Genomic DNA, 26,036 nt, shown 5'->3' with positions numbered 1-26,036 from the left:
ACTACAGCGTGACTAGATCACTCGAGGTATACCTGTTGTGGTTGTTTGGGTACATTATGTTCAATAACTCACACGGCCACTGTGTGGATAGGGTGCTTCTGTCCTACGCACAGGAGATCGCCGATGCAGAGGAGGATGTCATACCCTTATATAGTTGGGGTTCAGCGGTTCTTGCATGCACATATCGTGGACTCTGCAAGGCATCACGGCAGAATGATAGCAATGATGTCCTAATGGGGTGCCCAATTTTACTATAGCTTTGGTCTTACGAGAGGTTTGCTATCGGTCGTCCCATGATTGACCAGTCACCATACAAGCCGGATATGTACGGTGACACGGAGGACGACAGACCCACTATGGGGACTCTCTGGTACTCTCGACAGGTATGGACCCGATAAAAATTTGTATTCTATGCATACTATGGTCATACATTGTTCTCTCAATACATTCGTTATGGACACATAATTTTTATTTTTGCAGAAAATATGGGCACATGTACAGACCCGGCGGTCTTATCCTGAGTTTGTTGCGGCATTTGATCGATTGACCCCAGAAGATATTGTGTGGGAGCCATACAGACCTTCGGCTATAGCCACACGTGCACCACTTGGGATATCTTCGGTTTGCACACAGGACCAGGGCCTATGAATGACTACTGCAGCTTTGGTGTACGACGTTGCAGTTGAGGCCCACTGCCTGGACAGAGTCTTGAGGCAGTTTGGTCAACGCCAGTCTTTCCCTGTGCGTTCAGCGTTGGATCGTGTTCAGCGCCACGATCATAGGTAACAAAAACGTATAAGTCCCCATGTACTAATAACGTATCACTAATTTCTATTTAACGTGCAGTTTGTCAAGGGCTGGACATCCTTTCTCCACCATGTGGGTCACTAGGTTACAACCGTGGGTGGCTGCGTGAGATAATGCAGACGAGCAGTTGGCTAAGGACACCGGTCCACACACTGAGGCTTCGTTTAGGGCGTACCTGACCTAGTACGAACCTAAGACTCGTTGCCGCTTGACGTATATTGATATGCATTCACAGCTGCATGTTGCGACTTCGCAGGATGTCTATGCACGACACAGGGATGAGGCACTAGCTGGGGCGGTGAGTAAATATTGACGGCATTTTCAATCTTTTAAGATTTATGGACTAAGTTTTCTTGGTTGCAGTTCGAAATGTGTAGGTTGCTTGAATTAGATTGCTCACTGAATGTAATGAGGATTCATGGCGGGTCTACGATGAGTATGCCGGCGCAACTCGAGGCCTGGACCACTCAACGTGATAGAGCCCGAGGCATTCTTCAGGCCTTTGGTACGCGGACGGAGTACGAAGATTCCTACGGATCGTCGCAAGCGTCCACGTCGGTTCTTGTGGTGCCGCAGTGCAGTAGCCTCCCCCATACCACCCACAGTACGAAGGTATGTTGTAATATTTACCGATCCGTATGTTTGTAGGCAATATTTAAGTACGACTCCACACAGGGTACGGGTACCCCGGTTCTCAGCCCTATGGAGGGTCAGGTGCCTCGCAAGGGGCTCCGTTTCAAGGAACTCAATTTACCTCTATGACACCAGCTGCAGGGACTTTAGGTAAATATGTGGTGCATAATTTTATTTGCTTATGTTTTATGGTCGAATGCTCATACATTACTATTTACACTCAGAATCACAATAGTTCACCGGAGCGGGGCCTTCTTCGTATCACCCTATGCCGCCACCAGGAGGATATCAAGGAGTTTATTCCTATCCACCACCACCACCACCACCTCCTCCTCCAACACAGGGTACGTACAATCATTTGTACGGAATTGCATTCACCTATTTAACATTGCTTTAAAAAAGTTTTTTGTAATCCGTAGGGTGGTCTCAAAACAACGACGAGGTCTCCTTCGACGACTTTACACGGTTGTTTGCTACGCCTGCCCAGGACGATGATCCCAGCTTGCATACACCTTTGGTTCAGTTACGCCGTCCTGCCAGAGACGTGAGGCTACCGGACCGTCATAGCTACCCTACAGATCACGTACACGCACAACGTAAGAGAGGTCGGCACGGTAGGGGTGGTTAGTTGTTGTCACTTGTTTCTCTATTGTTATTATGGACCTGTCGTCTTGGTGTAGTCGTTGATTTTCTAAATGCACGAGACTGCGCTGATTAGTTTGAATTATGAGTTTCAGAATGCTGCAAGTACGGGAACCGCCAATTTTTACAAACCAAAAGCACATTCTTTTTATTGTCTTTTATATGAATAGTATTACGACAAATCGAGAATTTTTTTCTGAATTTTTGGTGAAGCAAATGAGGGTGGACGGTATCTGGTAGGCGGCCGCCCCGCTGCCGGGCGGCCGGGGCCTGCCGCCCCGCTGCCGGGCGGCCTCGGGGGCCGCCCACCCCGCTGTCATGCGACCAGTCCTCCAGGGGCTTTTCTGCAAAAAATTTATAAATTTTTTACAAAAAAGCCCCTGCCGTCCCGCAGCGGGGCGACCAGGTCTCGGCCGCCCGGCAGCGGGGCCGCCGGGTATATTCCTGTAAATTTTAAAAACGAAAATATATTTTTGTAAAAAATAAAATAAAAAAATAAAAAAATAAAAAACCCGCCATGGCGCGCTCTCAACAAGTGTAGCAACCGCTCTCCCACCAGAGCTCCCCGCTCCACTGCTACACCGCAGGTCCGCAACCCAAACGCAATGCCCTCCCCGCCCCCTCCCGCGCGCTCTACTCATCCTCCTCCTCCGCTGCCGCACGCGGCCACGACCCGCTCGATGGAATGCCGCGCCGCGGCGCCGCCGACCGCTTCGCGCACCTGCCGCCCGCGCTCGCGGGCTTCGTCCGCGCGCGCGCCGCAGGTGCGGCGGCCTCCGTCCCCTGCAGGTTCTCCTACGGGAACTCCCTCGCCGCCTGCGCCGACTCCGCCTCGCCGCTCGCCTTCGCCAAGCAGCTCTACTGCGCCGCCTGGAAGGACGGTCTCTCGCGGGACGCCTCCATCTGCAGCGCCGCGGTCGACCTTCTCGCGAAGCACGGCCGCCTGGAGGATGCACTGCGGGCGTTCGAGGACGGGGACCGCGGTAGCGTGGTCTGCTGGAACGCGGCCATCTCCGGGGCGGTGCGTAACGGTGAGCCCGCGCTCGGCGTAGTCGCGTAGAGATGTTCATTGAAATGGTGAGGGGATCCTCTTGCGGGCCCAACTCATTCACGTATTCCGGGGCGCTCAGCGCGTGTGCGGCGGGCGCAGAGTTGGGGGTTGGGAGGGCGGTGCATGGCATGGTGCTCCGTCGTAATCCTGACTACGATGTCTTTGTTGGGACATCCATCGTTAACATGTACGTGAAATGCCGAGAGATGGGTGCTTCCATGAATGAGCTCTGGAGGATGCCGATCCGGAATGTGGTTTCATGGACAACTGCGATCTCTGGTTTTGTGCAGTTGGAGGAGCCAACTAGTGCCATGCTACTGCTCAGGGAGATGGTGCGGAGTGGCGTGGCGATTAACAAATACACCGCTACGAGTATATTGCTCGCCTGCTCTCAGATGTCCATGATACGGGAGGCTAGCCAGGTGCATGGCATGATAATAAAGACTGAGCTGTACTTGGATCATGTTGTGAAGGAGGCTTTGATTTCCACATATGCAAACATTGGGGCTACTCAGCTGAGTGAGAAGGTGTTTCAAGAAGTTGGCACAGTTAGCAACAGAAGCATCTGGTCGGCTTTCATATCTGTGGTTAGCAGCCATAGCCTACAAAGATCAATTCTTCTGTTAAGGAGGATGCTATGTCAGGGCCTGAGACCGAATGACAAATGCTATGTTTCTATTTTCAGTTTTGTTGATTCAATTCAGCTTGGCAAGCAGTTGCATTCATTGATCATAAAGGATGGGTTTGTTCAGGATGTTCATGTGGGAAGTGCACTTTCCACCATGTACTCCAAATGTAATGATTTGAAGGATAGCTACAAGGTTTTTGAAGAGATGCAGGAACGGGATGAAGTGTCATGGACATCAATGGTTGCTGGTTTTGCAACACACGGTCATTCAGTTGAGGCATTCCAGGTGTTCAGGAATATGATTGTTGATGGTTTTACACCAGATGATGCATCCTTACGTGCCATTCTTTCAGCCTGTAATGTACCAGAGTGTTTGCTCAAAGGGAAGGAAGTTCATGGACATGTCATTCGTGTCTATGGAGGAACCACGTCCATTAACCATTGCCTTATTTCTATGTATTCCAAATGCCAAGATGTACAAACAGCTCGAAGAATTTTTGATGCAACTCAATGCAAAGACCAGGTCATGTTATATTCAATGATATTTGGATACTCTGTGTCGGTACCCTGTAACAGGGATACCCACTCTTACTGCAGCAAGGCAGGACCCGCGTAGTTACCCGTAGCTGCGCGGGAAAGATGGAGTAGCCAGGCCCCACAGGCCAGGTTTTTCCCTCACCAGGCCAACGGCCCCGGACCGTTCCCCGCCTGAGGATGGGTCCGGTGACGCCACGTGTCTACACAAAAGGGAAGCTCCGAGCTGACCGCCGAGGCCTCGGACCCCCAGAGGGGTCCGGGACCTCCTGCGCCCGTCCGGACTCCCCTCACCGTGTAGGGGTCCGGAGCCGCCACGTGTCCCGGAGACGTGGGATTGTGCGCGAGTCTTCCGCATGAAGACTCGCCCACCTACCGCATTTAATGCGATGGACAAGGCGTGCTCTGCCGCCGCGGTACACAAGACAGCCTTTTGTCAGGCCCGCTGCGCGCCGCGTATTACCAAGGAGCACAGTGCAGCCGCCTGAGCCGCGCCCGCGCAGAGCCCGTCTGCCGCGTTAAATGGATACGACGGCCCGGCACTTTTCCATCATGCCACCTACGCCGCTCCCTACACAGCCGCTCAGCTACGTGACAGGCGATGCTACTAGCTGCGTCGGGCTCCGTCTCGACAAGACAGCGCCAAGACATGATGGACGGAGGGCTCCGGGAGCAGGCGAGGGAATCCAAGAGAGAGATCTCCTTTGCCTGCAACGCCATAATGTATGAACACTCCGTTATTTTATATTGCATCGTTGGACCCACCTGTCGGGGATCCAACAGCCGTGTACGCACCCCCTTGAGATATAAAAGGGAGGTGCCCGCTGTGCACAGGACAATCTCCACAATCCAGACTCAAGCTCTCGCAAACTTCTCACTCTCGTGGGAAGGCAATACAACACACAGTGGACGTAGGGTATTACGCTCCGGCGGCCCGAACCACTCTAAATCCTGCTGTGTTCATCGTGTTCTTGAGTGAGATCGATCTAAGACTAGCTAACCCCCGAGTACACACCCTCTGGGCTAGGGCGGGTGCCTTCCGCCACCCGGCTGTGGTTTGCAGCACCACGACAGGGAATTGCTTCGCAACCCCCCGGCTGAGGCAGCCTCGCCAGACGCCCTGAGGCAGTGGCGGGACGACGTCGATCGTCTCCTCCATCTGGCTCAGGCCTCCCCCAGTTCTGCAAAGACTGGGCAACGACCTCCGCCTGGCAACGCAGTGGTACCTTACCACCAGCGTCAGGGCGGTGCATCGGCATCTGTGCGCTCCCCTACCGTGAGGGGAGCACGAACAGAAGACTTGCGGGCGGAGCTCAACCGCCGGCGCGCGGGGGAGGATGCCCGCATCGCTGTCGGGAGGGCGCGAGAGCGCCGTCTCAACTTTGAGGGACGCAACCTCAATGCTGATCTGGACGCGGCGGCACCCAGGCCTCCGGTGAACGCCCGGATTCAGTCGGGCGCACCGGTGGCCGGGGTGGGCTGTGCTGCGCTTGCGGAGCACCTCCGCGCCGTGGCGTGGCCACCCAAGTTCCGCCCCCACCTGCCGAAAAAGTACGACGGTACTACTAACCCGTCGGAATTCATGCAGGTGTACGTTACCGCCATCACAGCGGCTGGTGGCAACGGCGCCGTCATGGCAAGCTACTTTCATGTAGCCTTGTCTGGGCCAGCCCGGACCTGGCTCATGAATCTCACACCCGGGACGATCCAGTCCTGGGAAGAGCTCTGTGCGAGGTTCACAGCGAACTTCGCCAGCGCCTACCAGCAGCATGGTGTGGAGGCACACCTTCACGCCGTGAGGCAAAAACCCGGGGAAACGCTTCGGGCTTTCATCTCGCGCTTCACCAAGGTACGGGGTACCATTCCTCGTATCTCAGATGCATCTATTATTACTGCTTTCCGCCAGGGGGTGCGTGATGAGAAGATGCTCGAGAAGCTGGCGACGCACGAGGTGGAAAGCGTCACTACGCTTTTCTCCCTGGCAGACAAGTGTGCCAGGGCCGCTGAGGGCCGTGCATGGCACTCAGCCCCCCAAGATGGAGACACCAAAGCTGGTGGCTCCAGTGCTACCGCTCAGGGCGGTGGCAAGAAGAAGAAGAAGAACCGGGGTCGCGGGGAGCCGCATTCCGGCGGACCAGTCGTTGCAGCAGCAGCGCCAGCAGCGGCGCCGGCTGCGGCTGCAGCGGTTGGGGGCCAGAATACACACGGCAAACGCCCTCGCCCGCAAGGTGGAAGCGGAGGTTCATGCCCAGTGCATCCCACCGCTCGCCACAACGCCGCTGACTGCCGCGAGATCCAAAAGCTCGCGAAACGGGTCAGTGGGCGGCGTGAGCAGTCCTCTAAGGATGGCTCACCCCCTCCTCGCCAGCGGGCCGGCAAGGAGAAGGCCTCTGACAGTGGGGCCGTGGCCGGGGAGAAGGAGCTGGGGTACCAATCCCCCGCCCGAGAGCTAAAGGGCGTCTATCACAACGACGACTCCGATTCCGACAACGGCGACCGCCGCAAGAAGCTGTACGTAATGTATGGCGGGAGCTGGGAGCTTGTCTCCCGGCGGGACGTGAAGACCCTTCGCCGGGAGGTCCTTTCGGTGAAACCGGGGGTCCCGAGGGCGGCGCCGCACCAGAGGTGGATGAACACCACCATCTCTTTCGGGCCATCCGACTGCCCGGAGAATATGGCCGGAGCTGGTGTGCTACCTTTAGTCACCGCTCCTGTCATATCCAACGTGAGGCTCTACCACGTGCTGATTGACGGTGGGGCTGGTCTCAACATCATCAGTTATGCAGCATTTAAGCAGCTGCAGATCCCAGAGTCCAAGCTGACTCCCTCTCGCCCATTCTCCGGAGTGGGCCCACACCCGGTGTTCCCCCTGGGGAGCATCACATTGCCGGTCACGTTCGGGACTGAGGAGAACTTCCGCACAGAGAGCGTCATGTTCAATGTTGCGGAGGTGAACCTCCCGTTCAACGCCATCATTGGCCGACCGGCACTCTACCGCTTCATGGCCATTGCCCACTACGGGTATTTGGTCCTGAAGATGCCTTCCCCTGCCGGAGTCCTCACCGTGCAGGGTGACCGCACCGCTGCTGTCGCTGCAGTTGAGAGACTGCATACTCTGGCGGCAGAGGCTGCACGCTCCGAGGAGGATCCGTCCGCCTCGCAACCCAGGGCGCCTGCAAAGGCTCCCAAGGTCCAACCATCTGACCCGGACCAAGTTCCCGTGAAGTCGGTACAGATTGGAACAGACTCCACCAGGACCACCCGCATCGCGGGAAACCTGGAGGAGAAATAGGAAGACGCGCTCATCGCTTTCCTCCGAGCAAATGTCGACGTGTTCGCCTGGGAACCGTCATAGATGCCCGGGATCCCCAGGGAAGTGATCGAGCACAATCTGAGGATCTACCCTGACGCCACGCCGGTGCGCCAGAAGCCTCGGAAGCAGTCCGTGGAGCGGCAGAACTTCATCCGCGAAGAAGTCCACAAGCTCCTACACGCCGGCTTCATCGAGGAGGTCCACCATCCCGAGTGGTTGGCCAATCCGGTCGTCGTCCCAAAGGCCAACGGGAAGCTCCGGATGTGCATCGACTACACCAGCCTCAACAAGGCATGTCCAAGAGACCCCTATCCTCTTCCGCGTATCGATCAGATCGTGGACTCCACCTCCGGGTGTGAACTTTTGTCTTTCCTAGATGCATACTCTGGTTTCCACCAGATTCAGATGTCTAGAGAGGATAGGAAGCATACTGCCTTTGTAACAGTAGATGGGCTTTATTGCTACATTGTCATGCCGTATGGTCTAAGAAATGCCTTACCCACGTTTGTACGAGCTATGAACAAAACCTTCTGTAATCTAATTAGAAATATTGTTGAGGTTTATGTCGATGACATTGTGGTCAAGACTAAGGAAGGGTCAACACTAGTGGAGGACCTGTCCCTCGTCTTCGACCGTCTTCGCGCCACGCGCACAAAGCTGAACCCAGAGAAGTGCATCTTCGGCGTCTCAGCAGGGAAGCTGCTGGGTTTCCTGGTCTCACATCGAGGCATTGAGGCAAACCCAGCCAAGATCAAGGCGATCGAAGCAATGAGGCCTCCTGGCCGTATCAAGGACGTCCAGAAGCTTACTGGATCTCTCGCTGCTCTTAGCCGCTTCATATCGAGGCTGGCTGAGAGGGCCCTTCCCTTCTTCAAGCTGTTGAGGAGGTCCGGTCCATTTTCATGGACCGAAGAGGCTGAACAAGCCTTCCAGGAGCTGAAGCAGCACCTCACCTCGCTGCCAGTACTGGTGGCCCCAGAACCCGGTGAGCCGTTGTTTCTGTATCTTGCTGCATCTGCGGAGGCGGTCAGCATGGTGCTGGTCGCCGAAAGGATGGAGCAAACTCCCCAGGGGAGCACCAAGGACCCCTTGGCCAAGGATGGTGAGCCGGACCCCGGACACGGGGGCCCGTCAGCCTCACCCCAGCTTGAAGGTCCGGGCCCTGCACAGGCAGGTCCGGAGGAGCCTCATTCCAGTGGGAACCCAGAACCACTGGGGGCCCAAGGGACAGATGTGATGGACAAGGGCGAGCCGGACCCAGGAACTAGGGTCCGGACCGTCCAAAAGCCCGTCTACTACGTCAGTGAAGTCCTCCACGAGGCAAAGGCCAGGTATCTTGAGACGCATAAGCTTATCTATGCAATACTTATTGCGTCCAGGAAACTGCGCCACTACTTTCAAGCACACCGAGTTGTTGTAGTGACCTCTTACCCATTAAGAGCGATCCTACACAACTCCAACGCCACAGGCAATATCGCCAAGTGGGCAGCAGAGCTGGCAGAATTCCAACTGGATTTCCAGCCACGCCACGCGGTCAAGAGCCAGATCCTGGCTGATTTCATAGCGGAGTGGACTCCTTCCCCGAGCAACCCTGGGGGTCCGGTCATAAATGCTGGACCCCCGGAACCGGAAATCAGGACACCAGTCCTCACCGAGCCTCACTGGACACTCTTCTTTGATGGGTCCGCCCGCGAGAAGTGGTCCGGGGCTGGTGTGGTCCTCATCGACCCAAACGGAGATCAGCTGAAGTACATGGTGCACCTTGAGTTCAAGGCCACTAACAACATGGCGGAATACGAGGCTCTGATCTTCGGCCTGACGCAAGCCCTCTCATTGGGGGTCCGGCAGCTTCTGGTGAAGGGGGACTCCCAGCTGATCATCAAGCAGGTCCGAGGGGATTGCAACTGCAACAATCCCCAGCTCGCGGCATACCTCATTCACGTGAGGAAGCTCGAGAAGGACTTCGACGCCTTGGAACTGCAACACGTTCCCCGCGAGCACAACTCAGCAGCAGATGATCTCTCTGCGAGAGCATCTACCTGGGCATCTGTGCCCGAGGGTGTCTTTGAAAGACGGCTGCTGAAACCTACCGCCCAGCCTGCCGAGCCGGGTGAGGGGGATCAAGCTGGCACCTCGAAGCTAGCGGTCCTGGCAGCATTCCACCTATGGTGCCCAACCGGGGCTGTGTGTTCTGATGAGGAACCTGGTGCCCTCACGGAGCCACTCCTACCTGCTTTGGGAGCTCCCGATGCATGGATCTCCGAGATCCGGGACTACCTGAAGGATAACATCCTCCCTGATGACGATGTGTCCGCTGAGCGCATAGTCCGATTGGCTAAACGCTACGCGGTGGTAGAAGGGGATCTCTACCGCCGTGGCGCCAACGGAATCCTCATGCGATGCATTTCCCAGGGAGAGGGCCGCGAACTGCTCGCAGAGATCCATGGAGGCGAGTGCGGAAGTCATTCCTCCTCTCGCACGCTTGTTGGCAAGGCCTTTCGGCATGGCTTCTACTGGCCAACAGCACTCCAGGATGCGGCTGAGCTGGTAAGGTCCTGCAAAGCATGCCAGTTCCATGCAAAACAAATACACACCCCAGCTCAAGCCCTGCAGATGATTCCACCCTCATGGCCATTCGCTGTGTGGGGTGTGGATATCCTGGGGCCTTTCCCCCGGGCTGTCGGCGGATACCGGTTCCTCTATGTCGCCATCGACAAGTTCACCAAGTGGCCGGAAGTTACTCCTGTGGTGAATATTACTAAGAAATCAGCAGTCGCATTCCTCAGGTCCATTGTGTGCAGATTTGGCGTCCCAAACCGCATCATCGCGGACAACGGGACCCAATTCAAAAGCAGACTCTTCCAAGAGTACTGTGAGGACATTGGCATCCAGCTATGCTTTGCGTCCGTGGCACATCCCCGCAGCAATGGACAAGTTGAGAGAGCGAATGCAGAGATCCTCAGGGGACTCAAGACCCGCACCTACAACTGCTTGAAAAAGCATGGTGCCAAATGGGTTGACGAGCTTCCGTGTGTACTATGGGGCAACCGGACCACACCCAACCGAGCTACCGGGGAGACTCCGTTCTTCCTGGTCTACGGGGCTGAAGCATGCCTTTCCCCAGAAATTCACCTGGGCTCACCACGGGTCCAGGCCTTTGACGAATCCATGCAGGAGCAGCTGCGGTGCGACGACGTGGACTTCGTTGACGAGCGAAGGTGGCGAGCAGCAATCCGAAATGCACGCTACAACCAGGCGCTCCGGCGCTATCATCAACGGTTCGTGCACAGTAGGAAGCTCCGGGCTGGCGACCTCGTCCTCAGACGGATCCTGAACCGAGCGGGGCTCCACAAACTCTCCCCCAGCTGGGAGGGGCCTTTCAAGGTTACAGAGGTATGCCGGCCCGGATGCGTTCGCCTCGCCACAGAAGACGGAGTGCCGCTGCCCAACCCGTGGAACATAGAGCATCTGCGTAAGTTTTACACCTAGGCAGAGCAGGGAAATAACTTTTCCTTTGTAATAAGATAGAGTTAGTGTGCGGCCCGGAGCGGTTGAGGGCCACCCTCGTAAACCCGACCTCTGGCATCCATCGCACTAACGGCTAACGTGCGGCTCAGAGCGGTAGAGGTCCGACCTCATAAACCCGGCCTCTGGCATCCATCGCGCAAGCCATGTACATCGAGATTGCAAAGGAAAGATTTTCTCCTAGTTCTGTCTTTGTGTCAAAGTTAAATTACGCATTTCGATTCTCAGAATTTTCGCTTTTTTCTAACCCCCGCGGGACCTCTACTCTTGTTGCTGCAACTAAGATCTGCATTGAGCTGCTGGACTACCGTACAGGTCCGGACCCTCTTGCTGCTGGAGAGGGGTCCGGACCCCTAGAGACCTACTCTGGGGAGCGGGTACTTGTTTCCTGGGGTGGTTCGGAGCCCAGTGCAGCCGCTTAGCTGGTTCCGTACCCAAAAGCCTGCATTCTCCACCACCCTGTAACGAGTGCTCTAGTACCTGGAGCCGGGTAATTGGGGGCCCGGACCTCGTCCCAGCTCAAGAGCTGGCTTCCTAAGTCCAACACGGTGTGTCCAACACTATATCTCAAAGGATCGAGCACAGCAAAGTGACCTCACCCACTGCTGCGAAGGGTCTGGGACGATGAAGCCAGGTCCGAAAAGATCGTGCTGTTTCCTGGAGTGGTCCGGAGCCCTACGTAGCGCCTTAGCCTGGTTCCGACCCTAAGCCTACGCACTCCCCCACTCTGTAACAAGCACAGAGCTACCTGGGCCTGCGCATCTAGAGTCCTGGACCTGGTACCAGCCTGGGATTGGTCAGGAATGAGCCCCACGGGTCTGCTACTAAGCTATAACTTTGAAGTGGTACACAGGTTAAAACCTGGCAGGTGGTAGACAGTCTCAAACCATTGAGCCTACCTACCAGAGGGTCCGAGTATCTGCTTCAAAGCTTTCATGCAGGATAAGAGCCAGTCTCGATGGTAGAAAGACTCATAGCAACTGAGTCTCTCTCCCAGGGGGCCCAGGGCATCCGCTTTGTCCCAGACATCATGGATGAATTCTGCATGCGTCAAATAGCTAAGTTGCAGCATCGTTGCTACCATATAAGCAAATTTGATTATTCTCTCTGTAGTTTTGTATGCTACGCAGGGAACAAGACGCTTGCTCGTCTTACAAACTATGTGACACCTATGCCCAAGGAGGCCCGGAGTATCTTCTACGGCTCACGTGGCAGACAGGTCCAAACAACTGAACCTATCCGCCAGGGGGCCAGGGCGCCGGGGTGCCGCATACCGCAAATCAACAACCGACAAACAGCTAAGTTGAAGTTTCTTCTATTTTAAAAAACTTTCAACTAATACAATGTTTGTTACATAATGCAAAAGGAAAAAAGATACAATCCCAAGCCTAAGGGTCCGCAGGCTCTCGCTTGAAGTAGGCAGCGACGAAGTCAACGACCTCCCGCACGCTGTCCCGAGCGGCGGCCTCCGTCTCTGCTACAGGGCCATCGACCACGGGCGCCAGCGAGATGGCCGGGTCGTGGCTCCGGAGGCAGGTCAGGATGTGCTCCGCCACCATCCGGATCAGCTCGCGGCCCTCGGTTTCGAGCTGTCCAGTAAGGACCGGCCCCAGGCGCTGGAGCCTATCCGAAGCAGAGCTCAACACTGGGAGGGCGTCAGCTATCGAAGCTGGCGGCTCCGCCACCTGGATTGGGCTCATTCCAAATGGCACCAGTGCGAGGCTCGCTTCGGCCGCCCAGTCAGCGATCCGCTGGGCTCCAGCGCGCTGGTCTTCCTGGTGCTTTTGGACCGCCTCCTGGACCGCCTCTTGCACCCGGGTGTCCAGGGCCGCCTTGGCCACCTCCACCTCGCGGGACCTCTCCTCGAGCTCACGGGACCTCTCCTCGAGCTCGCGGGACCTCTCCTCCAGCTTTGTCTCCCTCTGCTTAGCCCGTGCCTTCAGCTTCTTGAGCGAGTCTCGCTGGCGCTCGAGCTCCTTCTCTATGCCGGTGGCGTGGGCCACCCGCTTGGCGAGGGACTTCCGGCCCTCCTCCAGATCCGCCTCGTCGGCAGCCAGCTGGCTGGCTCTCTCCTGCAGTTGCTCGCGCCATCCCTGCAGAGTCGCAGAGAAGACGTCGAGCTCCTGCCTCCGGAACTCGAGGTCCTCGCTGCGAGTCTCCAGCTCGGACTGTTGAACTGCGAGGTGAGCCTCGAGGTCGGACCGCTGAGCAGCGAAGCCAACAACCTCCAGGGTGAAGTCCTGCTCCCGCTGCGCCAAGGATTTCTCCCGGTTCGACACTGCGAGCTCTCGGTCAAACACCTTCTTGAGGCTGGCTCGGTAGGCCTCTTGGTCCGACTTGAGCTTCGACCGAGCTTCCGCAGCGCGGGAGGCTTCTGCCTTCGTGTGCGCTTCCAGGCGGGTGTGCCAGTCGGAGAGACACTGGTGCTCGCTCTCCAGTGCAGACCACTCCCGCCGGAAGGCCGCCTCGGTGGAGGAGGTTGCCTCCTCGATCGACCGCCGAACTCGCAACAGCACCTGAGGAAGCGGAGTCGCATCCTCCTCTGGTGATTGGAGCTGCAGGAGCCATCTGCCAAACACCACCTCCAACTCTTCCTCCGCAACAGGACCGGAGCTGGAGGTAGGGGCTTCCGCTGCGGCACTTGTCTCCGGCGCCTCCGCCGCCGCCGAGTCGGGCGCTGCCGGACCCAGCTCCGGCGCCCCCGCTGCTGCCGAGTTGGGAGCGGCCGAGCTCAGCTCCGGCGCCCCCGCTGCTGCCGAGTCGGGAGCGGCCGAGCTCAGCTCCGGCGCCCCCGATGCCGCCGAGTCGGGAGCGGCCGAGCCCAGCTCCGGCGCCCCCGCTGCTGCCGAGTCGGGCGCGGCCGGACCCAGCTCCGGCGCCCCCGCTGCTGCCGAGGCGGGCGCGGCCGGACCCAGCTCCGGCGCCCCCCTGCTGCCGAGTCGGGTGCCGCCGGACCCAGCTCTGGCGCCCCCGCTGTCGCCGAGTCGGGCACGGCTGGGCCCAGCTCCGGCGCCCCCGCTGTCGCCGAGTCGGGCACGGCTGGGCCCAGCTCCGGCGCCCCCGCTGCCGCCGAGTCGGGCGCGGCCGAGCCTAACTCCGGCACTCCCGCCGCCGCTGTGGCGGACGCGGCCGCATCGGGTGCCCCCTCCACCGATGCGTCAGGAGCGGCTGCGCTCTGCACTGGCACCTCCACCACCGTGTCGGGTGCGGCTACACCCAGCACCGGCGCCACCGCCGCCGCCGCTGCTGCACTGAGCACTGCAGAGTCTGGAAATGGCATGACAGTCAGCATCGCATCATGTGCCACGGAGTAAGCAGCAGGACGCCGTACCTGAGGGTCCCGCACCTGCTGCCACCGTCGCTGTCGATGCCGAGGTCGCCGCCGCCCGGGCACCTGCTGATGTGCCAACGGTGGTAGAAGAACCGCTGGGGCGGGAAGCCCTGGTAGCAAAGCAGAAAAGCCATCAACAAAAAACAAACAAACAGAACACCGGCGCAGGCAAGGAGAGCAGGATGACACTAACCCAGCAGTACCGGGTACCCAGCGTCCCCGGAGCCCGGGCCTCTTCTCTTGTGGCTGCTGCTGTTGCTGTTGCTGTTGTTGCCCGTGCGGCTGCGATGCAGGCGCAACCCGGGCCTGCACCCGTTGCTGATGTTCCTGCGGCTGCGGCATGGGCGTAACCCGGGGTCGCACCTGTTGTTGTTGCTGCCGTCCGCGTGCCTGCTGCCGCTGCTCCTGCGGCTGCTCCTGCTGCTGCTGCTCTTGCTGCCGGCGCGATTAATTCCTCGGCGGCGATGGTGGTGGCCCAGTTGCGCCAGAGGACCCGTGGGGGCCGGCAGCCCGGGAGCTACCTTGGCCTGCGCCCTCAGAAGACCTCTGGCGCTTCGCGGCGGGCTCCGAGACCAGGGTCCCGTCGCCCCGGAGTAGCCTCCGCCGGCCTGCGTCCCCCGACGACGCACCGGACCTGCTCTGAGCCCGGCTGGAGCCGGCCGCAACCGTGCTGCTAGCCGCGGCCTGTTTCCCCTTCGTAGTGGGGCCGGACCCCGCAGCGCCCAGCGTAGCCTGATCCCCGGACGTGCCAGGGATCCGGAGCCCGCGGTTCGCGTCGCCTCCGGTCTGGCGTGGGGCCAGTCCCCCGTCGTCCAGAGTCGGCAGGGTTGCCAGCACCGCCACCCTCGCGGAGTCCTCGCAGAGGGGGATTATGCCCTGCGGGAGGATCAGGTTCTCCGGGATGAAGGTGTCTCCCGTCACGTTCCGCACCAGGACCTCCAAGGCCTCCTGGGTCAGGTCGCTTCCCTCCCCGCGGTGGGTCCTGCTGCAATCGTTGAGGCCGGTGAAGCTCCACGCCGGTCGTGGCCGCTGCTTCAGGGGGGCGATCCGCCGCTTCACGAAGTCGCCGAGCACGTGCCATGAGGTGAGGCCGCTCTCCGCCAGCGACCTGATCTTGTCCAGCACGGAGTCGAACTCCGGCTGCAGCGACGGCTTGGCCCTCCAGGATGCTTTGTCGGAGGCGGGCCCCGCGATCGGCAGGGCAAGGCGCTCGTTGGCTTCGGTGGTGGCGATCACCCAATCCCTGCGCCACTCCTCCCACCTTCCGCCAGCAAGGCCGGGAATGTAAGGAGTCGGCAGGTCGCTCCTTATCTGGAAGTAGTACCCTCCCACTTCGTCCCTGCTCCTTCCGGACCTCACCAGAATGAAGAAGTAGCGGAAGAGGATGACGCAGGGCCGAACTCCTACGAACATCTCGCATAGGTGCACGAAGATGGACGTCAGGAGGAGGGAGTGCGGCGTCAGATGCTGAAGTTGGAGGCCGAAGTCTTCCAGCAGCAGCAACAAGAATGAAGAAATCGGCAGTCCCACGCCGGCGGAGACATGCGAGGTGAATAGCACGAACTCCCCGGCGCGGAGGTTGCCAAGGGGAACCGAGCCTGCTCGCACCCCCCAGCCGGTCTCCTGAGCACTCCACCCAAGCAGGCGGCGCATTGTGTTCAGCTCTCCCTCGGTCTGGAAGCGACGGGGATGAACAAGAGATGCCATCTCTTGGTGGGTGAGGAAGGAGCCTGTGTAAGGGGGAGAGAAGGGCGAGGAAAGCTCAGAGGCAAAGGGGCGCAAAGGCTGGAGGAAGAAGACGAATGCGGGAAAGCAACCGTGGAATGCGGTATGCCCCGTTATAAAGCCTGACTCAACCGGCGCGCCCCGGAACCGTCGCCGGAACTCAAGCGACGCCCGCACCCGGAGTTAGCCGCCCAGTCCATGACGTGGGGGCCCAGGCCCACATGTCAGGGAGGGTGGGTAATCAACGAGGGTGCGAGAAGGCGGGATCCGAACCGTCGCCTGCGCGCGTGAAGCAAGGCGAAAGCCGAGCTGACGTGCGCGCATTAATCGCAGGCGTGGCCGAGCTTTTCGGGAGCTGCGCCGGTGGTAAATGATCCGTTTACTCCGGCCGCAGCAATGCCGAACGTCGCGCGTGTGACTAGGTGAACCACTGATCGTGGGGCCCATAGTCAGTAATCCGTTGAGACGTGATGAAGCAGCAACCAACCCAATGGGTGGTCAAAGCCGGTCAAGACCCCTGCGGAAAGGAGCTTCAAGCTATACAGAGCCAAATCGCAGAAGTGGCCCCACCTGTGGGTTCGTACCTCTCCCAAGGTGGGCCCGAGGGCCACTGTCGGTACCCTGTAACAGGGATACCCACTCTTACTGCAGCAAGGCAGGACCCGCGTAGTTACCCGTAGCTGCGCGGGAAAGATGGAGTAGCCAGGCCCCACAGGCCAGGTTTTTCCCTCACCAGGCCAACGGCCCCGGACCGTTCCCCGCCTGAGGATGGGTCCGGTGACGCCACGTGTCTGCACAAAAGGGAAGCTCCGAGCTGACCGCCGAGGCCTCGGACCCCCAGAGGGGTCCGGGACCTCCTGCGCCCGTCCGGACTCCCCTCACCGTGTAGGGGTCCGGAGCCGCCACGTGTCCCGGAGACGTGGGATTGTGCGCGAGTCTTCCGCAGGAAGACTCGCCCACCTACCGCATTTAATGCGATGGACAAGGCGTGCTCTGCCGCCGCGGTACACAAGACAGCCTTTTGTCAGGCCCCGCTGCGCGCCGCGTATTACCAAGGAGCACAGTGCAGCCGCCTGAGCCGCGCCCGCGCAGAGCCCGTCTGCCGCGTTAAATGGATACGACGGCCCGGCACTTTTCCATCATGCCACCTACGCCGCTCCCTACACAGCCGCTCAGCTACGTGACAGGCGATGCTACTAGCTGCGTCGGGCTCCGTCTCGACAAGACAGCGCCAAGACATGATGGACGGAGGGCTCCGGGAGCAGGCGAGGGAATCCAAGAGAGAGATCTCCTTTGCCTGCAACGCCATAATGTATGAACACTCCGTTATTTTATATTGCATCGTTGGACCCACCTGTCGGGGATCCAACAGCCGTGTACGCACCCCCTTGAGATATAAAAGGGAGGTGCCCGCTGTGCACAGGACAATCTCCACAATCCAGACTCAAGCTCTCGCAAACTTCTCACTCTCGTGGGAAGGCAATACAACACACAGTGGACGTAGGGTATTACGCTCCGGCGGCCCGAACCACTCTAAATCCTGCTGTGTTCATCGTGTTCTTGAGTGAGATCGATCTAAGACTAGCTAACCCCCGAGTACACACCCTCTGGGCTAGGGCGGGTGCCTTCCGCCACCCGGCTGTGGTTTGCAGCACCACGACACTCTGCAAATAGTTATACCGAGGAGGCAATCTCATTGTTTCATCTGATGTTGACATCTGGTTTTCAGATAGATGGATCTGTATGCTCATCAATTATTAGCATCTGTGCTGACATGGCAAGACCATTCTATGGTAAACTATTACATGGGTATGCAGCGAAAGTAGGCATACTATCTGACCTGTCTGTGAGCAGTGCACTTCTGAAGCTATACTCGAAAAGTGGCAACCTGGATGAGTCTCGTAAAGTTTTTGATGAAATAAGTGATCCGGATTTAGTTACTTGGACAGCTATAATTGATGGATATGCTCAGCATGGAAGCAGTCAGGATGCTTTGGTGATGTTCGATTTGATGATTAGATGTGGAGTAAAACCAGACCCTGTCGTACTTGTGAGTGTTTTGTCTGCTTGTGGCCGTAACGGTTTGGTTGAAGAAGGCTTCAAATATTTTAATTCAATGAGAACTGTGTATGGGGTTGAGCCAGTATTGCATCACTACTGCTGTATGGTTGATTTACTTGGTCGGTCTGGGAGGCTTGCAGAGGCAAAAAGTTTTATTGAGAGTATGCCTGTAAAACCTGACTTGATGGTGTGGAGCGCACTGCTTGCTGCTTGCAGAGTTCATGATGATGCTGTACTTGGACGTTTTGTAGAAAATAAGATCTGTGAAGAAAATTATGATTCATGGTGTTTTGCAACTCTGTCAAACATTCGAGCAAATTCGGGAGACTGGGAAGGAGTAATGGATATAAGAAAATCAGTCAAGGATGTGAAGAAAGAACCTGGATGGAGTATGTTGTAAGAATAAAAATGCTTCAAGAGATATATTGACATATTGTATTTATGAACCTGGATGGAAATAAGAAAATCAGTCAAAGATGTTATTTTGTTCAATTTACGAAAGTGGTATGTTGTATTTATGAATTGTCTTCAGAACAATTATTTGGAGGATGCTTTGAAAATGCAGAATTTGTTGGAAGAGTTCAACAAAATCATGGTGTTCGTTAACCCATGATTCTTGGAGTGCACGAGCACATATTTACCAGAAGGTAGGTTGAAAACTTTGCAGTTATTATTGCATCTTCTTCATGTTAATTTCCAATTCAGCAACTAATTTCTTAGAATGCTAGATTGTAGTGTGTCGTCATTTGCATGGTTTATGTTGGACCATGAGACCAGCTTTGTGACAGTTGGACAGAGGGTCCTAGCTAATCCATTCCAATGACAGTTGGACCATGAGAAGGTGTTTCAGAGAAGTAGTCATGGTTAGCAACATGTGTTCTTGTGGGAATTACTCTCCACAATGTACTCTTAGGTGTGATGATTTTGGAAGGCGCAGCTCTCCTGCATTTTTGGAGAAAAAAAGTTTTGTATCAGATGGTCATTCAGTTGAGGCTTGAGGCATTCCAGTTAAAAAAAAATGCTGATGGATTCACATCTGATCCTGTGTTGTTATCTGCTATTGTTTCAGTTTTCATGGACCAGAGGCTTGCTCCCAAAAGGCGATGAGATTCATGGACATGTCCTTCACATCTATGGGAAAATCATTGTTAAGTATATCAGAGGCCCATGTACTCTCTCTTCATATACACACCTAAAGACAAATGGTTAGCATCTTTTCCACAAATCATTCCAAGGTAACATGGATTAACCATTGTTGTGTTTCCATATACTTCAGACATTGCGATGTTCAAAGAGTTCAAAGAATTTTTTACAACTCCATTCAAAGACGAGGTTGTGCTATTTGGATATACTATAAATGTTTTTAGTAAGGAGGTAATTTCATTAATTCATCTTTAGGTGGCAACTAACTTTCAGATAGTAAGGCTTGAAATTTCATCTGTTTTTAGCCTCTGCACTGACATGGCAAGACCATTATCTGGTGGTCTTTTACATGTCTATGCAACTAAAGCCAGGATATTCTCGGACTTTTCTGTAAGCAGTTCACCTGTATAGATGTACTCCATTCTCATAAAGTTTTTGGGTGAAATAAGGGCCCTGTATTTAATTACTTCGGCAACTACAGTGGATAAGTTCAGCGTGGAAGCAGTCAGGATGGGATTGACATACGTGGAAATACTTATCAACTTATGACAGAATTTGCATACTTGACATAAAGGCCTCATACCTACTTCTCATTGAAATTGTAGACTATCCATTATACTAGACATACAAAACCAAGCTATTCTTCTCTCTGTTAGTTTTTCTGTTAACACACCCGCAAAAAAAGTTTTTCTGTTAACACGGGTATATTTTGTAATATATAAAGTTATAAAACTAAGTGAAAATGTACAAGGGTTGGCCTTTTGCTGACAGATGAAGATAGCTCTTGGTGTTATATAGCTCTTGGTGTTATATATCTAATTATGCATAATATTTTTCAGTGGAGCTGCTATTTGACATTTCTGTGGGAGGTGGGGGGCAAGGGAGTGAACATGGCATGCTGCTGGTCCAATCATCTGGTGAATCCACCTCTAAATCAAATGGAAATTTTATTTTTTGTTGACTTCCGCACTCAATGCCTGAACTGAATCCATTACTAGGTTTTCTTGAATATGGGTCATCATCTTTATTTCCAATACCTCCATTTGTGTCTATACCCCAATCAGCTGTGTATCCATAGGATGGTTCAAGCTGTTCCATCTCTGTGTTTGGCAAAGCTTCATTCATGCTATTGACTATTCCAGGGGCCATACTTAGAAGCACGGATGTGATGGCTGATGATTTCTGTGGTGATTGTGTTCCAAATGGCAAGATGATCGGACTGCTATGGATGTATTTCTCTGACAGTTGAGGTGAAGATGGACTGTGGTTGAAGTTAATGATTTTACATGATGAGCCATCTTGTGAACTGTTAAGCTTCTGCTGCTGCCATCCCTGCAAACAATGTTGGCTGTTGTATTGATTTGGTGAGCAAGAGGAGCTTTCCAAAGCAAAATGGGAGGCTTGTATGGACTGCAAAGCAGATAGCAGCTCTGGCTCTGTCGTTGCAATTGATTGAGGACCCCAGGAGTGAGACAACACTCTTTGTGCCACAGAGCTAGGCTTTTTAAATATCCTGCAAATAGCCCATGCATCCTGTTTGATAAAGAAAACTATGAGAACTATGCGACACATAGGTATTTGCTTAACTTCTGTGCTATAACTGAATGCTCAGAGTAAACTGCTTACATTGGCTGGAATATTTTTGTCTTTTGGTGTTTTAGGAAGTGAGGGACAATTGAGTGAAGGCATCCTGTACTCATGCATCATCCAATCTGTCTTGATCCCTTTTGCTGCTCTCCCTTTATAAAAGACAAGAGACTTCTTCAGGCCTATGCACTTGGTTCCTTCGGAAGAGTATATGGGCCTATCTGTTCCTGTTGCTTTCCAGAATCCAGCTCCTGTGACTCTATTTGGTCTAGCACTGTTCCGATACTTCCGGTCCCTTGGGCAGTAAAAGTACAATTCTTTCTCCCCGGTGCTTGCAAGCTCTGTGCAAGAGAAATTCAACAAGAATATATGGTTACAGAAAGCAAAGGTGAAAAATTAGACATGATGTAAGATGCTAAGATGGCAACCATAGTATTCTGATGGGAACTTACTAATCTACTAGGTATCTATTAGTTTGAAGATGAACAGCTTGGTTGTGTTAATATACTAGTGTAAATATCAAAGAAAATGAGTGTGTACTATGTTTTCCCACTTTTGATTGTTTTTGTTTATGGTTGCCATATTCAGAACCCTTTCACTTGCATGCTCGCATATTTGATTTCTTTTTATTGGTGATGCTGTAAAAGTCTTTATTCAAGTAGATTTGCTTTTATAGCACTGAGGATTGGCTACTGTGAATTTGTACAGACTTGTTTCAGTACTCAATCTCTATCCTTAAGTGGATGAAGATGACATTGTTATTTTGCTGATACTGTTCCTTAGGTTACTTGCATATAGGATAATTGTGAAAACTGAAAGCTGTATCTTCATGCTGTAATTTCTTGAACTGTTGCCAGTACCTATATGTAAAACTGTGCAAAATAGTCCTAGTTTGTATAGCGGATCATGAAGCTAAAGTGTTGTGGCTTGAGCTATTGAGTTCTGTTCATACTTTGGTTGATACAAGTTGGTGATGAAGAATAATCTTGGGCTCCGAATGTATCCTTTATGTGGAACACAGTATATTCACGCTAGTAAGCAGATAAACTATACCCACCAGTTCTATTGACACAGAAATATAAATTCATTTTTGCAGTCATTTTATTATTTAGAGAAACAGTTGCTTCACAAAATCGAAGTAGGTTCATTTACTAACAAGAGGTACGGAGAAAGTAGTGGCTTACTTGGGAGATCCCATGGATCATACTTGTAGATGTCCAACTGCCTGATGAGCTCTATGGACAGAGGTTTTTGCTGAATCTTTCGCTTGAGATAGAAGCCAACGAGCTCTTCATCTGTAGGATGGAACCGAAAACCAGGAAGGACCTCATCTGACTTGTCCTTATCAGCTCTTTCATCCATAACTTGGACTGATGAAGACTGATCCTGGTTACCCACTTTTGTACCACTTCTGTGGAAATAGTGAACGACTTTACGACTGAAAGTAACTATGCACTCCCTACTGTCATGTACAATTAATGCAGTGCAGGAACTCTATCAACTCATATAAGAGGCGGTGAGCTGCTCAAAGGACCTAGATTTTAGAAGGTTGGAAGGAGGAAGAGAAGGCAACTAGCCTAACTGGAGGAGATGAGCTGAGAAGCAAGTGCTTTTATAGCGGTGATCTTGGTGATGAACTGCACTTCAATTAGATGAACGTTCCCAAAGGCCTCTTACTACATGCCTGTGTTCCGGGTCATAAACGTTAGGAAGGGGAGGTTAGCATATGATTTACAAAAGAAATCATAGCTGCTAAAACACGACTAGACCAGGTTCGCAAGTATGGATACCGACTTGCATTAAAGAATTCCTGATACTCCTTGTCTCTTGAACCTATTTGATTTTTTAATCAGTGATTAGTATATCAATGAAGACAATCTTAGCAGCATACTGGGACCATCAGTCCCTTTCGATTCACACGCAAGATTATGACCTAGGCATCTCGGACACCGGTAACAGACACACACTCCTACCAGGTAACAGACACACACTCCTACCACGGTAATGGAAAATGTAATACAAACTGAACGAATTTTTGGCAATGGAAGCTGGACAGTGGACACCTCCTGTTACATCCTACTCCCTCCATCCCAAAAAAACAAGTCATTCTATGATAGTGTTTCTTCATGCTTTCAAATTGGTTTAATTGAATGAGTTCTACATTGACCCATAAATCAAAACTTGCATCCGTAATTAATATCACAGCCCCAAAATCTTTAATTTCTTATTAGGTTCACTTTTTCTGCAAAGGATAGCGTCATCTCTCCATTCTTTGGAATAAAAAATATTTTACCATACAAATTTTACAATAGTTGGAACAAATGAGGATCGTCCATTAGGCTGAAATCGACGACCGAGACATGAGAGGTACCTAGAAAAAAGTAACAATCGGTACCAAAATAAGTGAGACCCATACAAAAATAGGAAAAGTACCTCCTGATACCTTACCAAAATAGGAGAGGTATCTTCCGGTACCTCCTGGTACCTTTCCAACAACTATATCACACCTCTTGTTTTACTATGCATCACTGCTCCTAGGCTCTATTCCTACATTACATCAAGACCCTTTCCTACTTGTTTAGTTTGGTTCTCACTATGAAAGCTTCATTTATGTGGATGGATTTTTTTACTGTTAATTGATTGGAGCAATGTCGATGTGACAGCATATAACACTTACCAATTTCTGTGTGGAATCATTATCTTCAACCGGCAATAGCTTAGCTCAAAAGTTGCAGGCAGTGTTAGAAAACCGCATTTATATGAGAAAACTTTAGCGCCCAATGGATACATTATACATATCGCTTCATCGATGGCTTAGCAGTGTAGTAATCCTCCATGTTCTATTTTATCAACTGCCGTACTACACTACTACTTACAGCGAACTGTTCTCACCAATCTCACGGTACCTTCTTAGGCTGTGTTTAGTTCCCTCCAATTCCTCCAAATTTTCCATCACATCGAAACATTAAATATAGCAAATGATCCATGCATGGAGTACTAAATGTAGGTAAATAAAAAAACTAATTGCATAGTTTTGATGTACGTTGTGAGATGAATATTTTGAGCCTAATTAGCCTATGGTAGGATAATATTTACCACATACAAACGAAAAGTGCTACAGTGCTTTTTGCAAACACTTTTCGCATCTTTTTGCAACTAAACACAGCCTTATTGTAAACCAGTTTCTCGAGGGCTCAATGATGAGCAAAAGTGCACTTGAGAACACTTTTGTTGTAAACCTGTAATTCGTCAATTTTCTTTCACCTCTAGTTGGTGCGACATAATCAAGCTCGGCTCCTTTGTTTGAATGTTGTGGTTTATCGCTTTATTATAGACTTATCACTTCTTAAATCTTGTTTGATGCTAAAGTTTATGAGTCAGTCCTACATGAACCTTGTAGAATCTTCCACAATCATCTGTGATTCTGGCTTCCAACAGTAGTTTTAGTGTGCTTTCTATTTTGGCCATAAGTTGGCTTCCGTCCCGTTTACATCTTGAGCTTGATAATAATTACTCAGATACATTCACAAGCAACTGCAGCATGTGTATAACTTCTGCATCCATATATAGAAAATTAATTTTGCGCGTAGTCAGCAAGTGAAACCTACAAAAGAAATAAGATCCTGCCAAGTAGAGTGACCCCAAGAACACCCAAGGTTTCATCTGAACGGTTACCATCCGGTCGGCCGGACAAGGAGCAGGCTTCATACTTCCCTATCATTTCTTTGTCCATTTACGCCTTCCGAGTTCCGAGTTCCGACCTTGCATCACGTATTCCAGTCATTCCAGATCCTACATGCATCTTGTCATGAGTCATGACTGTTACAGGATAGAAATGGACTGGCCTAGAAAGCGACACCTAACATTCAGATAATATGATAGTTCGTTCCTTGAACGAAGTTACCAGATAGGACAGCAAAAAACCAGACTGCATCTCAATCAAGTGTTAAGAAGAGAATAATCAACGGATCTTGATGTCGTGTTCGCGGTTCCCTCCATTCACTGATTCACACGGAAGTTCCAAGGAAAAGTGAGTGAAAAATTCAACTAACACCATATTCATAGCCATGCTAGTGACCTTGCAAGAAACCAATCAGACTTGCATTTAAGATTATATTGGAGCTAGTAGAAACTAGAGCCCTTTCTCCGTGTCCTAACCGAACATGCGGGATTCTAGAGTATAAAACAACTCACTGTTTGTAGATTTTCTATGAACATGCGAAAGCTTTATTTTCACGTCAGTTAAGACCAAAGGGGGTTAGATTACATAGTTTTTTTTAAGGGCGGTGCTACAATCTCTTAATGAAAAACGTGCTACAGGCCACCGCACAAGGGTAATTTTCATTTCTTAACAGAGACATTGTTTAGATGTAAAATTCAAAATTCAAAAATTATCTTGCGGCACATGTATGGAATATTGAATATTAAATCTAAACAAAATAAAAAACTAATTGCATAATTTGCTCGTAAATTACGAGATGAATCTAAAAAGCCTAATTAGGCCATAATTAGACAATAAATTGCTATAGTAAAGCTACAGTAAACATGTTCTAATGACGGATTAATTGGTCTTGATAAATTCATCTCGTAATTTATAGACGAGTTCTATAATTAATTTTGTGATTAGTCTATATTTAATACTTCAAATGTGCAAAGATTCCCTTTAAAAAACTTTACACTGTGCATTTAAACAAGCCCAGAGTGCAACTTGTGCATGCCATTTTATAATTTCAAGTTCTTTATGATCCGTAACTATATGTCCATTGGCTTAGGATAAGTGAAAAACTAATAAGCTAGTCACCCCAGAGTCTGAACTAAATAGATATAAACCATCATATGCTTCAGAGCGAGGTCGCTTATGTCAGCATAGAACACTTTTTTTTTGAAGGTCATCGGGAGGGGAGAGAATCCCCCACATGAATTTTCATTTCATCCGGCCCTGAAGTGGCATATCAGAATGTTTCAAAACATTTTACAACAAGTTCATTTGGTGCTACATTGCGAAATTAAAAACAAGGCACCATGACAAGCTAACACTAAGGTCGCCTGGCGGCAG

General features: G+C 52.4%; 2 protein-coding genes and 1 long non-coding RNA gene across 3 annotated transcripts; 2 read left to right on the top strand and 1 right to left on the bottom strand.

The window, feature by feature from the left end:
- Positions 1-263: 263 nt before the first annotated feature.
- LOC120696060 lies at positions 264-970 on the top strand. The gene is made up of 3 exons (XR_005683999.1): positions 264-383; positions 481-782; positions 847-970. It is a non-coding gene; the product is annotated as an uncharacterized LOC120696060 (long non-coding RNA).
- A 1,876-nt stretch (positions 971-2,846) lies between these two features.
- On the top strand, positions 2,847-18,742 carry LOC120679385 (pentatricopeptide repeat-containing protein At1g74600, chloroplastic-like). Its single transcript, XM_039960974.1, has 2 exons — positions 2,847-4,312; positions 17,851-18,742. The coding sequence occupies exons 1-2, from the start codon at positions 3,145-3,147 to the stop codon at positions 18,648-18,650; spliced, it is 1,968 nt and encodes a 655-aa protein (XP_039816908.1). The 5' UTR covers positions 2,847-3,144; the 3' UTR covers positions 18,651-18,742.
- Positions 18,743-20,193: 1,451 nt separating this feature from the next.
- LOC120679394 (putative NAC domain-containing protein 94) lies at positions 20,194-22,342 on the bottom strand. Its single transcript, XM_039960982.1, has 3 exons — positions 22,165-22,342; positions 21,020-21,321; positions 20,194-20,926 (listed from the first exon to the last, which is right to left on the bottom strand). Exons 1-3 carry the CDS (start codon positions 22,340-22,342, stop codon positions 20,213-20,215), a joined length of 1,194 nt encoding a protein of 397 aa, XP_039816916.1. The 3' UTR covers positions 20,194-20,212.
- Between the last annotated feature and the right edge of the window lie 3,694 nt (positions 22,343-26,036).

Source organism: Panicum virgatum, chromosome 2K (assembly GCF_016808335.1).
Source record: "Panicum virgatum strain AP13 chromosome 2K, P.virgatum_v5, whole genome shotgun sequence".
NCBI classification, from domain to species: domain Eukaryota; kingdom Viridiplantae; phylum Streptophyta; class Magnoliopsida; order Poales; family Poaceae; genus Panicum; species Panicum virgatum.
Note: the sequence above shows the minus strand (reverse complement) of the source record. Positions and strands in the feature narration are given on the sequence as shown.